Source organism: Balaenoptera ricei, chromosome 14 (assembly GCF_028023285.1).
Source record: "Balaenoptera ricei isolate mBalRic1 chromosome 14, mBalRic1.hap2, whole genome shotgun sequence".
Classification (NCBI taxonomy): domain Eukaryota; kingdom Metazoa; phylum Chordata; class Mammalia; order Artiodactyla; family Balaenopteridae; genus Balaenoptera; species Balaenoptera ricei.
Window position 1 is genome coordinate 35,469,420 of NC_082652.1, and position 14,688 is coordinate 35,484,107.

The window sequence follows — 14,688 nt, forward strand, 5'->3', positions numbered from 1 at the left end:
GAAATACAAAGATGAAAGAGCCAGAGAAAGACATTACATACAAGAGAACAACGATACAAGTGACAACTGATGTCTCTTCAGAAACAGTGGAAGCCAGACAATAAATGCCTTTGAAGTGATGGAAAAAAACAACCCAGAATTCTATCTTTAGCGAAACTATCCTTCAAAGATGAAAGTAAAATAAAAGTCATTTTCAGTGAACAAAAATAGATTATTAGTCACCAGCAGGCCTCCACGATTCTCAAGAAAATTCAAGCTGAAGAGAAATGACATGTCATTCAGACTCACAAAGAATGAAGAACATCAGAAATAGTAGATATTTAGCAAATATAAAAGGCTATAGGGACTTCCCTGGTGGCACAGGGGTTAAGAATCTGCCTGCCAATGCAGGGGACACAGGTTCGAGCCCTGGTCCAGGAAGATCCCACATGCTGTGGAGCAACTAAGCCTGTGTGCCACAACTACTGAAGCCCATGCACCTAGAGCCCATGCCCTGCAATAAGAGAGGCCACCACAATGAGAAGCCCGTGCACAGCAATGAAGAGTAGCCCACTCACCGCAACTAGAGAAAGCTCACGCACAGCAATGAAGACTCAATGCAGCCATAAATAAATAAATTTATATTAAAAAAAAAAGACTATATACAGGCATACCTTGTTTTATTGCACTCTGCTTTATTGTGCTTTGCAGATGTTGTTTTTTACAAATTGAAGGTTTGTGGCAACTCTGTGTCAAGTCTATTGGTGCCACAGCATTTGTTCACTTCATGTCTGTGCCACATTTTGGTAATTCTCGCCCTATTTCAAACTGTTTCATTTTTATTCTATTTGTTACAGTGATCTGTAATCAGTGAGTTTTCTTTTTTTTCTTTTTTCTTTTTTCTTTTTTTGCCACGCTGTGTGGCTTGTGGGATCTTAGTTCCCCAACCAGGGATCGAAACCACACCCTCGGCAGTGAAAGCCCAGAGTCCTAACCACTGGACCGCCAGGGCGTTCCCTCAGTGATCTTTGATGTTATTAAGTATTGCAAAAAGATTATGACTTGCTGAAGGCTGAGATGATGGTTAGTACTTTTTATCAAATAAAGGATTTTAAAATTAAGGTATGTACATTTTTTTATTGCACATTTAATAGACTACAGTATAATGTAAACATAACTTCTGTATGGACTGGGAACCAAAAAACTTGTGTGACTCACTTTGTGATATTCACTTCATTGTGGTGGTTTGGAACCAAACCCACAATATCTCCAATGTATGCCTTTATACATTCTCTTTTCTCTTAATTTTTAAAAAAGACACATGCCTGTTTCAAACAAAAATTATAACATTATACTGTTGGATTTATCAGGTATAGCTATTATATATGAAAAACAACAAAAAAAGAAGAGAGTAAATGGAACCATACTGTTCCAAGTTTCTATATTTTGTATGAGGTTGTATAATATTAATTCTAAGTTGACTGTGATAAATTAAAGATGTATACTGTAATCCCCTAGAACAACCATTAAAAACAATATAGTTTGAAAGCCAATAGAAAAATTGGCAACAACAAAGTATTAAAAATATTCAACTAACCCAAAAAAAGGCAAGAAAAGAGGAACAGAGGGAGGAAAAAATCCAAATGGTAAACTGAATCCAAACATATCAGTAGTTATATTAAATATAAACCAACTAAACACACCAAGTAAAAGGCAGAGATTGTTAGGCCAGTTAAAAAAGCACGACCCAACTACATGTTATCTTAAAGAGATGAACTTTAAACACAAATTAAGTTAGGGCTTCCCTGGTGGCACAGTGGTTAAGAATCCACCTGCCAGTGCAGGGGACACAGGTTCAAGCCTTGGTCCAGGAAGATCCCACATGCCATGGAGCAACTAAGCCCGTGTACCACAACTACTGAGCCTGCACTCTAGAGCCTGCGAGCCACAACTACTGAGCCCACGAGCCACAACTACTGAAGCCCGCGCGCCTAGAGCCCATGCTGTGCAACGAGAAGCCACCGCAATAAGAAGCCCCAACGAAGAGTAGCCCCCACTTGCCACAACTAGAGAAAGCCCGTGCGCAGCAATGAAGACGCAATGCAGCCAAAAATAAATAAATTTTAAAAAACCACAAGTTAAAAGTAAACAAATGAAAAAAGATATTTCATGCAAATATTAAGCATAACAATTATTTCTATTTGGCTCCAATTTGAATAAACACTTTTTTACATGTACCTTTCCGATTACATTTGTTACACACCAGTTATTTATCAACCTGGATCCATTTGGGGTGATTCTTTTTTTTTAATGTTTGGGTTTCATTTGACCCTTGACATTTATTTTTCTTTTAAATCACTCACATGACTGCTTTCTCCCCCCCCCCCCCAGTATGATTAATGAAATGAAATGTCTTATCAAGGGAAGCCTTTCAGGATTTGCTGGTCTCCCTTATCTGTACTCAAAGGATTTCGGCATTTGATCTAGCTATTAAAGCAGGTAATGATTCTTAATCCCCTTTGATTTTTCATTTTTATTTGTTTACTTTGCTCCTTTTATATACATTATTTCATTTTTGGTTTTGTCTATTTCTGCAACTCTGAGGTGGGGCTAGCCCACTGGAGGCTGATGAGCCCTTCAAAGCTGCCCCCTTCACAGGCTAGAGGCACCACCTTCTCCTCCCTTGTTTTTTCTTCCAACTCCCGGTTGTCCTCATCAATTTTTCTCTTCCGCTTAGAGAAGTCTTTGAGTTTAGCTCTTTCTACAGTAGGCACTTTCTCAACAGAATTTCAAAATTAGACAAACTTAAGTTTGGAAGAATTTTCCTACATTCTTAAACAATACTGAAGCTCTAATGCCCCCTCAAACTTAAGACAATTCATAGCTGGGGCAGGGCTGGAAAGAACATGACTATGATAACAAAGAAACCTCATACTAAGCATGACTACAAAGAATGGTTTTGTGGCATGTGACAAATCTGCTCAACCATGTAAGTGAAAGGAACACCACCAATTCCCTTCTAGCCATCCTGGCTTCATAAAGAATTGCCTGTCCCAACAAACTCCACTTGTGTATGGCACCACTTTTCACAAACCGTGACCTTAGGAAAGAAACCTAATAAACTAACAGTCCCATGGGAGACAGAACTCCACTGCTTTAACCACTTTAGACAATGTTTTAAAAGATGCTTTTAAATGTAAAGGCCTTACCTAACTGGACCACTGAACAAAAATTATTTTAGACGGTAACATGCAAGAGGCAATACTAAGAACTGCTTGGGTTGTTGTTTACTTCTGAAAACTTGAGCCATGATCAGGTGCTTTGAGATCTTCCTTTTCAACGTGGGTCATGTCTTAAAATACGCAGACCAGGTCACCAAGGGATTTAGTGGTTAGCTAAACACCGATGGAAATGATTCATTCCAATTTACAGCTTTAAGTAAAGATTTAAGGGCCTGCTATGCCTCCTATCAAGAGTAAATTATCACACATCCTGTTTATACAGACTGGCTTGTCCACAGTTCTTCAAAGAGCTGGTGACACCCCCCTAACTCACACTCCACCCTACCCCCAACTTCCTGCTCATTGGGGTGCTATATTCCTTCTCATTTTTAAGAAGCGCCTCCCTCAACAAAATACTCTGCATTACAGTACTTTTTAAAGAAAATACTTTATTACGTCATGAAAAAAATGCATCAATCAACTAGATTCATACTTGTTTGAAAAAAAATTGAAAATTTATTAATTAGACAGTATGGGCATCCTGTTCCACATGGGAATGAGAAGATGCTATAGGTTCTCTAAGTATTGCACAGTCTGAAAAAGACACCAACAAAAAAGGGGGAGAAAAAAAAAAAAAATCACATGATCTTGGGAACCACCTCACATTATGAATAACCTACCAAGAAACATTTAAAAAAGAAAACCCTTTGTTTCTACAGTAGCTTTGAGTTTATAGTTCTTGGAATGACTGTATTCCATTGACAACATCTCAGTAACAGGAAGCTTCATTTTAGCAATCCCATGTGCAAATATTAATAAAAAAATATATAAAATAATGCAATTCATCTCTTGCCATCATCCCAGCAATCATAACATTTCTGAGAACTGTTTTGCTTGAAAAAAGGGGTTAAGCCATAAGTTTTGCCTGAAGCTCCATTTCTGCAGCCCGTTTGAGTGCAACATCTACCAGAAGCTGAAATCCACTAAAATCTTGGTTGAGGTCCGGTGGAGTAGGGGGAGGAGTGTTGAAAAGACCACTCTGTGTGTGTGCACTTGGTCCAGATTTACACGTGTCCTCTGGGTACATGAGGGAGGTGTCTGTAAAGCTGCTGGCTGCCATCTGCTGTATATCTGTGTTTTGTCCCACACCAACTGACTGGCAGAGAGAGAAAGGCACATCTTTCAGTGCAGTCACAGTGGTATGACAGATAACGGATGGACGAGCCAAAATGGATCCTGGGGATGATGGCTTAGGAGACAGTGGCCTCCCTAGGGCTGGGTTGGGTCCAGCTGTACAGGAGTGAAAAGGGCTCTCCTCTAGAGCCGGCATGAAGTTTTTGATGCCTGTCGCTGACTCCACAGAGCTGGCTTCAGATATCTTGGCCCCTCGGCGGGAAATTGTGAACTGATTTGGATCTTTGCCATCCTTTCTCAGCATGTCGGGGAGGAGCCTGCGCCGGGCGTTGATAAACCAGTTACAGACCTGAAATCAAACGGGGATGTTTTAAACGCTTTAATGCTCCGCCAACGCGCCCGAGAGCCTTCTTGGGGGCGCCTTACCGCTCTCTCTCTTTGCATTAAAGGAGGCATGAAAAGGCTTATCGGGACCTACAAAGTTATTTAGAGGTATTTGAGCCCGGCCAAGAAAAGAGAGGTGTTTCCTGTCATAAACTTCCTCTTTTCCTAATACAAATCCCCTTTTTGGTCTCTCATCATCCTTAAACCTTTTCAGGAGGAAGGAAAAGAAAGGTATACATTCTCAAACGTTTGAAAATGATTTTAGAGAGGGAATTTTACCTTTTAACTCTCCCCATATTAACCTGTTATCTACCGCCCCAGCATTTAAGTTAATCAACTACAGGAAAACCTTTCCTGTATGAAAAGAGCCACTCCTCCCAGTTACTGATTTTTCCCAGTTCAAATGACTATGTCAACAGACAGAACATGAATTACCTCACTGAAGTCTGAACTTGTTTAAATATCAAACCAGTTTCCTGGGCAATAGAATAAGATTTAACCTCCTTCTTATGTTTGTTGCATAAAGGAAGGCTCTTTTAGGCATTAAAGGAAATGCTTTTTGACAGATAACTGTCAAGTGTTTCTGTTTCTCTATATAGCCAGTTATTAGCTGTTAGCACTATAAAGTTTACAAGAAAAAGATATGCCCCCTTTTTTTTCTTTTGAGTGGGGAGGTACTTAAAGGCTTGCTATACAGGAATGCTGTAAAGCGACTTTGGGGAAAAAAACCCACCACACCCCCAGGGAATACAGCTGGCGTTCCTTTCCCTTACCTGTAGTGTTGAGAGGTGTGTTTGTTGGGACAGTAACGCTTTTTCTTGCTCTGAGGGGTAGGCATTGTATCGGTGTTCATACAGCCAATCACGGAGAATCTGAACGGACTCCTTGGGCAGGTTGCCCCTCCGCCTTCTCTTGCCTGAGCCAGCAGAAGAGGAGAGGTCCAGGGGGCTGTCCATGCTGTCATCTTCCTCGGTCTCACTGCCAGACGCGGCAACAACACCTAGGAGAGGACAGAGGCCAGCCGTCAGACACTTTTATCAGCAAAGCTCACCTCTTTTGACCACTCAGCACAACTGTGTTTTCTCAACTCCTGAGAGCCAAACAAGTGAAGAACCAGTGTTTTCCGTCCTGAAGCACCAGAGCTCAATGCGAAATCTCAACAGTAATTCGACTAGCAGCATATTCTAGATTCCCAGCCCACTGGCAGATTCCCTTTCGTACCCACTTTCCTATAGGATTCAACATCTCACATTCCTTTTGAATGATGCTCAGAAATGTCTAATCCAGCAAGTGAGACAAAGCTGCACCTAAAGCGAATAGCTTGCCACGTGTGAAAGAGGAAAGGTGTCATAAGCAGGCGGGATGTGTCTGACAACCTTCTCCGTGAGGTCATTGCTAACTAGGAAAAACAATCCAACGGGTAAACTAATGTACCTTTGAAACACTGTTCTTCCTCCCTCTTCCACTGAAGGTTTTGATATAAAAGGGAAGATTTTTTCCACTGATATAAGCAAAGAAAATTACACTTGTAACCCAGTTAGTATTCTAAGGATAAAATGCATGGCAGAATTTTCTGCCAATTACTTTTCTTTTCCTGTTCATTGCTACCTCCATTTATTCAAAACTAGACACCTACTTTTAATGGACAGTACTAGTCACTTTTTACTAAATACAAACAACCACTGAAGTTTTCAGTTTCACTGCATAAAAATATTTTTCAATTTTTAGTACTTAATGTAAGAGGTCAAAAGATGCCTAGTAGTGAATAAATTTTAAAACTTCCGTAAATTTCAACTGCCAGTTTAATCCGAACCCAGGATACTACATATCAATAAGCAGAGATCAGCTTTAAATCGTTACATGACAAAGAAAACTGAATATGCAACCCCCAGAGGAAACTCTTTTGTTTACAAGCGCTTTAATCCTACCAGAAATTTTTAAAAAGTCACACCCATAGGGAATATTTAAATCACACATAGACTGGGTTCTACAAAACTTCAGACTTGGCCCTTTTAGACATTTAAAGATAATTTTGAACTTTAACCCTTCCCCGTTTCAAAACTACAAAAGGCTACTCTGACTAAAGACGTATATTCTCGTTTTTGAAGACAATTTAGAATTTTTTAAACATAAATAAATTACAAACTATAGTATGCTTGAAAAACCAGTATTTCTATATAAAGGAAATTAAAGTAGCATGACATTTAAAGGTAGGCATTCTTAACTTTGTTGACACAAGCTCAAGTGGTTTACCTTGATAGGAAATAAAAACAGAATATTCCTCAGAGTGATAAACCATTCAACGTATCTTAAAGGAACTTTTCCCAAACCCCATCCTTTCAAAGCATTTTAACACAATGAGACTCAAAAAGCTACTCATTCAAAGATTTGTTGATGAGCTAGCTCGTCAGTTAATTGAGTCTAACTCTTCTTGGTGACACATTTTCAGTTTTGGACTGCAGGGGGCAGAAGATGCTGGAGGGAGTGTCCACAGAAAAGGCAGAACCTTCCAAAGACAAAGTAAAGCAAGTTCTAACAAAAGAGTAGGATGATCTTGCAAATTCACTTTGGCTCAAGGCTTAATTAACAAACAGCCATCAATAAAAGGCCCAGCAATCCTAAATTTTAACCACAGCTGTGTATCTGATGTTTCTCTACCCAGATTTCATTAAACTGCTTAAAAAAAAAGGAGGCACATTTAAAACTGAAAGTGCTTTCACTGTTGAGAAGATGAGAAACTTTTAAAACCTGTGTTGAAACTTGGGTGAAGAACTATTAACAAAAAAACCTTAAGAAATTATAAATGTTCCTGTTTTACATTTGCTCTGATAAAGAAATCTTAACTTTTAAAAACGTGTCAAGTAACTGAAAGACTAAAGCAAATGTGAATAAAGCAATTTGTTTAAACTCTTCAAAAAGTCTGAAAAGCCAGAACTTTTTCTCTAGGCTATTAACCCCACCTCCCCTTTTTAACGTTTTAGAAACAGTGTGAAAGTCTGCTCACTGAACAGTGAATTCCCAACTGTAAATTGATAATCACAAATAGTTTGAAACAAACAAAAAACCCCTAAAGCCTGTCCTTTGATCTGCTTACTTAGTTTGACAAGAAGCCTGATCTTTCAAAACAGGTTAGTGACACAAAAGCAGGTTTCAGTTAAGCAACACCAAACTGCAGCGACTTTACTCTGTTCTCAGTTCATTTAAATAAAAGAGCGGCCAGGCCTCCGGACCTCTTAACAAATATTTCCAATACGTGCACAAAAGCTGACGGAACAGGAAGTTAAGACTTCAGTTCCTTGGCTGTGCCAGCTGATATTTCACTACAGCAAACCACGTTTGCTGCTGTCAGGACTGTTTTCATTAAAACTCTCCCTCCGGATTGTGGCTCAACTTGGAAAAACAAAAAGACTTTTCCAAGTTACTCATTTCCTATTGTAACAGAGCTTTGGAACACTTTCCCGGTTACGACTTGTTTCCAAACGTCTTACTCTGCTCACACTTTAAAAAATGTGGTGGTCGGGGGCGGGGGGGCGGGGCGGGGCGGGGGGATCACAAGCCTCTTTTACTCCATCCACATACAAGGAAATTTGTTTAGAAAGCCACAAGATGGCCTATGAATCCCACAGCCCTAAAAAGCATTTTTTCCCCCCGAATAGTAACAGGGGGAGGGGCAGAGCCCGGGGGAGGGCCAGAGAGACAGTGGTTGTGAAGTTGAACTCTTAAAAAAAAAAATCTGTAAGAGGCTACAAAAGGATCTGGGAATAAGAATAACCGAAGGCAACGCTTAAGGGTATAAATAGGAAAAAGCAAACCTAACCTAACAGGTTTCCTGATTAGAACATCTCAGGAGAAGCGACGGGAAACATACTTAACCCCCCAGGCACTAAATCCAAGGAGCGCTGGGATGAACCCAGCCGCAGAAGTCTGAAGCAAGAATCCCACATCGTCAGAAACCGGGAGCAAAGAGACTTAGGGGATTCTCCTCAACGATTCTTCTGCTTGTTTGAAAATCTTTTGGGGAGGTCTTTTGGGCATTCTCAGTTTTCTAAGACGAGACACTATTGTCACAAACCAGTCTTACCAAATCCCCGGCTCCGCGATTGAGTTTTTAAGTGCTTTTGTTTTCAACAAAACTTTTAAAGATTTTCACGGACTTTATAAAACGGACAGTCCAACTCGGCGAGCCAGGCGGGCCAGATCTCTTCCGGAGCCCTAGCGGAGGCCACTGGGCGCGGGGCCCCCAGGTGGCTGGAGGCCGGGGCGGGGGCGGGCAGGACCTAGAGGGACTCGCCTAGGGAGGAGCCCGGCCCGGCCGGCCCGGGAGCTTTTGTTCCGCCAACTCCTCGGCCCCCGCTGAAGTCGCCCCTCCGACCGCACGAGTGAGAGCAAACCCAGGCCTTGGAGTTTCAGATTACAAGAAGAAACTGAAAACGGGGCCGTGAATCTCAACCTCCTCAGGGGCCTGCCCACCCGCAGAGGATTTGCCAGGAAAACCTAAAAAGGGAAAGAAACCCGGGCAACCTCGGCAGTCTCCGCTCCCCCGCAAGGGCTCCGAACCAGTCGCGAAGTTTCCCCTCCAACACGTCACCTTTCATTGTTTCCATGAGTCGGCGCGGTAGCAGTACCTCGCGCCCCGGGGCAGCGCGCCCCGATGATTCCCCAGGGACCGGCGGGTTCCTGCCCCGTCCCCTGGCTGGGGTGGGGGGAGGGCGCCGAGAGAGGGGAGCCGGGAAGGACGGTGGGGCACCGGTACAACAGCGGGGGGGGGTACCCCAGAGCCTTGCGGGTGGTCAGGGAGGATCATCACTGCCTTCCCCGCCAGAGCCCGAACAATGGGGGGAGCCCGCCCCGGCGCAAGCCCAGCTCTGGTCTCGGATCACAAGACGCACCCGTCAAAAACAACCCAACTTGTTCCAGTCAGTTCACCAGGAGGGAGAGAACGCCTCCCAGGGACGATCTGGACCTGTCAGCCTTCCACGAGTTGACCTGGTCTCCCTGGGCGCCCCCGGGCACTCCCCGCGCGCCTTTTCTCGCCGAGCCCAGTTAAACGTCCAAACCTCTGAGCCCCCGCTCTCGCCCTTCAGGGTCCGCGGGGAGTTAGTTCCACTACAACTACCAAGGCCCCGGGGTGGACGTTTACTTTGACTCCCGCCCGCAAAGCGGGAGGTGGGGAGCTCCGCGTGTTTCAAAGGCATCAATCAGCCCAGGATCAAACGAACATAAGTCCAAGGTGAAAATGTGGCCGAGGGAACCCTCTCGGCTTCGAGGCTGCCCCACTCTAACGGGAGTCTGTTCTAACCGTATCCGCTCGACGAGTCTGAAAGAATGTGGAGCTGGAGAAACTCTGGCCGCAGCTGGGCATGCGCAGTAGTCACCCCTCCCCCCACCCCGCCCGCGCTGGCTTCCCCGAGCGATTAACTTCTGTTTTGAACCACTCGACATAAATCACAACCGAAAAGCCAACTCCGGCCCACGACGGAACATTCGGGGGTACCTCCCTGCTAGGGACTGAAAAGTTAACTTCAAAAGGGAGTTAACATTCTTTGACCTTTCGTGGTGGTCTTTTTTTTTTCCTTTTTCTTTCTGTGTATTTTGTTTTTAAACCAGACTGACGGCAAGTTTTAGTTATAAAGCTTCCAGAACGCTTCGTGGAAACAATGACAGACTCACTCTTTGCATGTCACACTTGAACTCATTCTGACTGCACGCCGCTTGCCATCAGTCCTAACTCTTCCTCTTGCCCCAGATACATCGTGGGAAAACTTGTAGAGGCTGGGAATTCTGAAAAGTCTAGCTTTCCAAAGGGACCGACACCCGGGGCGACCTGGGGTTCAGAGTCGCCTTCCTCCGAAGGTGTAAACGCCCCATCCCTGGAGAAGACGTGCCCGGCCCAGCCGGGAGTGAGCGGGGGCCCAGGAGCCCAACTTTGAGACAAAGGAGCCGCGGCTCCGCCGGCCGGGCCGCCCAGGGTCCCGACGGGGAAAAGCGGGGCAGGGGTGCCCCCGACCCGGACCCCACTCCCCCGCCCGCGAGAAAGAGCAAGAAGCCACGCGGCGAGCGTGGGGTGTCGGCGGAGACAATGAAACTTGGAGGCGCACAAACAAGGCGGCGAGCGTGTTTCTTGACAACGTGCCAGCAGCGTGGAGAGGCCCGTCTCCCCACAACAGCCCCTCGTGTTGTGTCTAGAAGGAAAACAACTGCCATTTCAGACGCAGCCTCAACAAAGAGAACGGCCGCCACTCGGGCCTGCGAGCCCCGGGGCGGAAAAGTCCACCAAGTCACTCTCGCCCCGAGCCCAGCGCCGCCCCTCACGCACGTTTCCCTGGTACTCGCGTCCACGGCGCGCGCAGCCCGCGAGCCTTACCTTTCTTGCTTTTCATTCTGGAGCTCCCCTTCCAGCGCGAGGCGACGCTGGGGTCTCGAGGGGCTAGGAGCGAGGGCGGAGGGGCCGAGCGATTGTCCTCCTTCCCGGCCGACTCTCCCGCAACTTGTAGGACGCGCTCCAGCCGTTATTGCTAAACAAGGCGCTCGGATCCCAGGCTCCCGCTCCTTGGGTGGAATTCAAGTGACACTTGGGCTTCCTCCTGCCGGGATCTTCTGGCAGCCGGCCGGGGGCTCTCCCTCGCCCAACTCGCTCCCCTCCCCACTCCACTCCTTTGTTCCCCGCTCCTGCTCGGCGCACCTCGGCGCTGTCAGAGTGAGCGAGGCGAGGAGGGAAGGTACAGGAGGTCCTGCCTCCGCCCCCAGCCGCCCGCCCCGTCCCCCGCCCGCCCCGCCGCTCCTCCGCCCCTCCCCCGCACCTTCCAGCCGCGGAGGACGGCACCGAGCGCCGCGGCCGCGCCGCCTCAGCCCGCGTCCCCGGGCCGCTGTCACCCGTCCCTCGTGGGGGCGGCCGAGCCCAGAAACGCGATCGCTGCTCCCCACTGCGCGCACGCCGCCTGCATCCCCGGCTCGGCGGCGGCGACACCAGCCGAGCGCCCCGAGTTTCTACTTTAGGCCTTTCTTCCCGGGGCTGGCGAGGGTGCGTTTGGTTAGGAAATTGCAACAGATGGAAAAGAGGCCTTCTCCTCCTCCCCCTCCTCCACCCCAGGGAAGAAAAGGCTCCCCTTTCGTTTTTGACAGCTGCCCCAACTCCACCGTCCCCGCTCTGGCCGCAGGAGAAGACAGCGGCTGCTGGTTCAAGGGGCGGGGCTCCGTAGGAAAAGTATTCGGGACAAGAACCAACTTCTTCCAGAATGCGCGGCTGCCATTGACACGCGGGCGCGGCGCGGCGCACCCTTCTCCTCCGGGGGCTCTTCCTCCACAGCAACAGTGGGGGGCGGGTGGGGGGGGAGAATGAGACACAGACACCCCGGGCGAAAGTCTGTTTCCCCCGGCTAAAGCTGCGAGTTCCGGACTGGATTGCAAGGCAGTTTCGAAATCTAACATGTTGCGGACAGACACTTGTCATACTCACATGCTCTTTAAAAGTCTCTGCCTGGGGACGGCCCGGACGCGCGCCCGCCCCGCCGAGACTCGGCCTGACATCCGCACCCCCGGACCCGGGCAGCTGTGCCGCCTTTATGGGAAGGGGGCTACCACCCCGGGGGCGCTCATCTGTTTCGGTGAACAGAGTCTACTTTTAGGACTTATATCCTGCTAGGGGACCCTTCTCCCCACCCCCCCACCCCCGGTACTTCAAACAGAAACTAACCATTAAGTAAATACATGTTCCTGTTGATTTATTTTGGTTGAGAGGAGGACTCCAGTAGGAGTTCCTAGATGAAATTACCCTTTAAAAAGACCAGATGCTTTAGGCTCATTTCAAGAAACGCGTGCCCCCTCCCCGCCTTCTCCTCTGCGTGTAGTCTTCGCGTGTTTGTCCCCTTCGTTGTTTTGAAGTAAACGAACTGTCACATGCCACACTAAGACTTTCCCCATCACTTAAAAAAAAAAAAAAAAACCCAAACGTAAATAATTTAGCCTAATAGAGACGTCAGCTCCCGAGTCTGCCTCCAGTTTCTGCTCTGTGCTGTTTTTGTTTTGTAATCTCTGTGAAGAACCCGGCAGAAGCTCCGTGGAAATAAGGTTCAACCCAAGGAGGAATAAGGCAGCCAAACGATGACTAACTAGATTTTGGAGCCTCTGTTTTAGGATTACACTGAAAATTAAAGCCAGCCTCCCACCCACTCACCCTCCCAAAAAAAAAGACACCCCCGCCCCGAGAGTGAATAAGGCCAGAGTTTACAAAGCTTGGGTGGTTTTTTCCCATTACAGGACTTAAAATGCATAAACAAGGAAAACAGCGTCACTCTAAGAAGGGAGCGACCTTACGATTTTTTTTTTTTTTTTTTTTTTTTCCCTGTGGTGTGCCGACGGCTCGGCACCTAAGAGAACACACATCTAAAACGGCCAAGGGGGTAACATGGTCCTGGGGGAAACCACCAGCCTGGAAGGGCTCCCCTGCAACTTGCCGGTGCGCAGTTCCTTCCCGGCCTGGCTGCAGATGAATCAGCGGCTGCGCCCGCGCGCAGGACAGATGTGGGCCGGGGAGGGGCCCGTTAGAGGGCCGCTCCGCTCCCGCGTTTGAAGGGTTGTTTGTTGCTGGGATTGGTGGCTCACATCCGTTGGGGACCGGGAGAAGGGGGAGGAGGGACGCAGGAGGAGGAGCCGGAGCGCCGGCGCTGCGCCTCAGCGGTCGGAGTGGCAGGAGCCTTGTCTGGAGCCGGGCGGTTACTGGGGAGACGCTTTGTTTGCTAACTTCGAAAGCCGCTTCGGCTGCCTCGGCCGCTTTCGAAGCCGGTCCACGAAACCCGCCTTCGGGTCGGCTTAACCCTCCCCCTGGCCGTTTGCACCAGCGCGAGACAAAACTGTTTCCTTCTTCCGCGTGGTTCTCCGCGGCCACGCGGTGGCTCTCATTATGTACACAAAGGTATCTTTTCCTTCGTCTAATGAACTTGGCTGATTATTGCGATTCTCAAGCAACCGAGATGGAAACCGAGGGTTGCAGGGAGTTTATAGCTAGAAAACAAACTTTACCGGAGAAGGGCAAGGGGCGCCAAGAATTAAAAGCCTCTTTTCAAATGGCCAGGAGGAGAGAGTCGAACTTTCAACTCTCTCGCTGGAGGTCCGGCTTGATCCGGGCAATGCTCACCTTTGGCTCGAGCGAGTCACACCGAAGCAGTTATTAAAGCTGGCGAGATGCTCCCGAGAGGAACACGGGCCCCCTCCCCCGGGTCGATGTCCTCCCTCCCACATCCCCAAGGCCCGTCCCAAACTTGTTTGAAGCTTTGGATTGTTGGTGCATTCTGGGAAGAAAGTGCCTGGAGTCTGCGTAACACAGGCCAGGAAAACAACCCGAAAGAGTGGGCTTGAAAAACCAGCAATTGCTTAGGATATTTTTGTTTATTTGCTTTTCTCAAGGTGGAAAAACAAGTTTCAGTTCTGGCTCTGTGAGTCCCTAAATGTCCCAGGTAGGGCCTCTCGGTGAAACTGATCCAGTGTCCTTTAAGATTCTTCCCGGGTGCTTGGGGGAAAAAATGTGGATTCACATTTACTATGTATTATTTGCTGAATTCATATGGATGTTACTAATTATATTGGAAAATTGTATGAATGAAAAGTGAGAAAGTGTTTGGTACTTGATCATCGTTTTACACCATTATTTTTTCCCTCCAGGCACACAGTTCCATTTGGTGTCTTATCTTCCCAGGCTGCCTCAAGGCCAAGAAAAGACACAAGAGTTAAGTTACTTTTCACAGCTGCAAACCCTTCAAAAGCAAAAACTCAAAAAGAAACTTGGAAAGGCACATAAGCCAGAAAAGTGTATCAATACTTGCAGTTATTATTATTTTGATACCTGGTCCATCAAGTGATTGGAGACTATTTATTTCCTTCATCTCAGTGACCGTTGATAAAGTCTGATTCCACGCGGCACTGTCTTACACGGAGGAATGATGACTCACAGTCACTGGATCCCTTTTGCTTCTCC

The 14,688-nt window shown here is 47.0% G+C and overlaps 1 protein-coding gene across 4 annotated transcripts; it reads right to left on the reverse strand.

The window, feature by feature from the left end:
* Nucleotides 1-3,632: 3,632 nt before the first annotated feature.
* Nucleotides 3,633-13,274, reverse strand: TGIF1 (TGFB induced factor homeobox 1). Of its 4 annotated transcripts, none has more exons than XM_059894698.1 (3): nucleotides 13,172-13,274; nucleotides 5,492-5,718; nucleotides 3,633-4,683 (listed from the first exon to the last, which is right to left on the reverse strand). In XM_059894698.1, the coding sequence occupies exons 2-3, from the start codon at nucleotides 5,672-5,674 to the stop codon at nucleotides 4,108-4,110; spliced, it is 759 nt and encodes a 252-aa protein (XP_059750681.1). In that variant the 5' UTR covers nucleotides 5,675-5,718; nucleotides 13,172-13,274; the 3' UTR covers nucleotides 3,633-4,107. The 4 variants fall into 4 exon arrangements, with proteins under 4 accessions (XP_059750681.1, XP_059750679.1, XP_059750678.1 ...); XM_059894696.1 differs by lacking the exon at nucleotides 13,172-13,274 and adding an exon at nucleotides 11,083-11,420; XM_059894695.1 differs by lacking the exon at nucleotides 13,172-13,274 and adding an exon at nucleotides 9,859-10,010.
* Between the last annotated feature and the right edge of the window lie 1,414 nt (nucleotides 13,275-14,688).

Excerpts from the sequence above, each read along its gene's own strand:
- TGIF1 (XM_059894695.1), bottom strand. The coding sequence starts at position 9,913 with ATGCCTTTGAAACACGCGGAGCTCCCCACCTCCCGCTTTGCGGGCGGG. Across the intron at positions 5,719-9,858 it reads CTTTGCGGGCGGGAGTCAAA|GTGTTGTTGCCGCGTCTGGC; the intron begins GTAAACGTCCAC and ends GTCCTCTCCTAG. Across the intron at positions 4,684-5,491 it reads CACACCTCTCAACACTACAG|GTCTGTAACTGGTTTATCAA; the intron begins GTAAGGGAAAGG and ends GTTTGATTTCAG.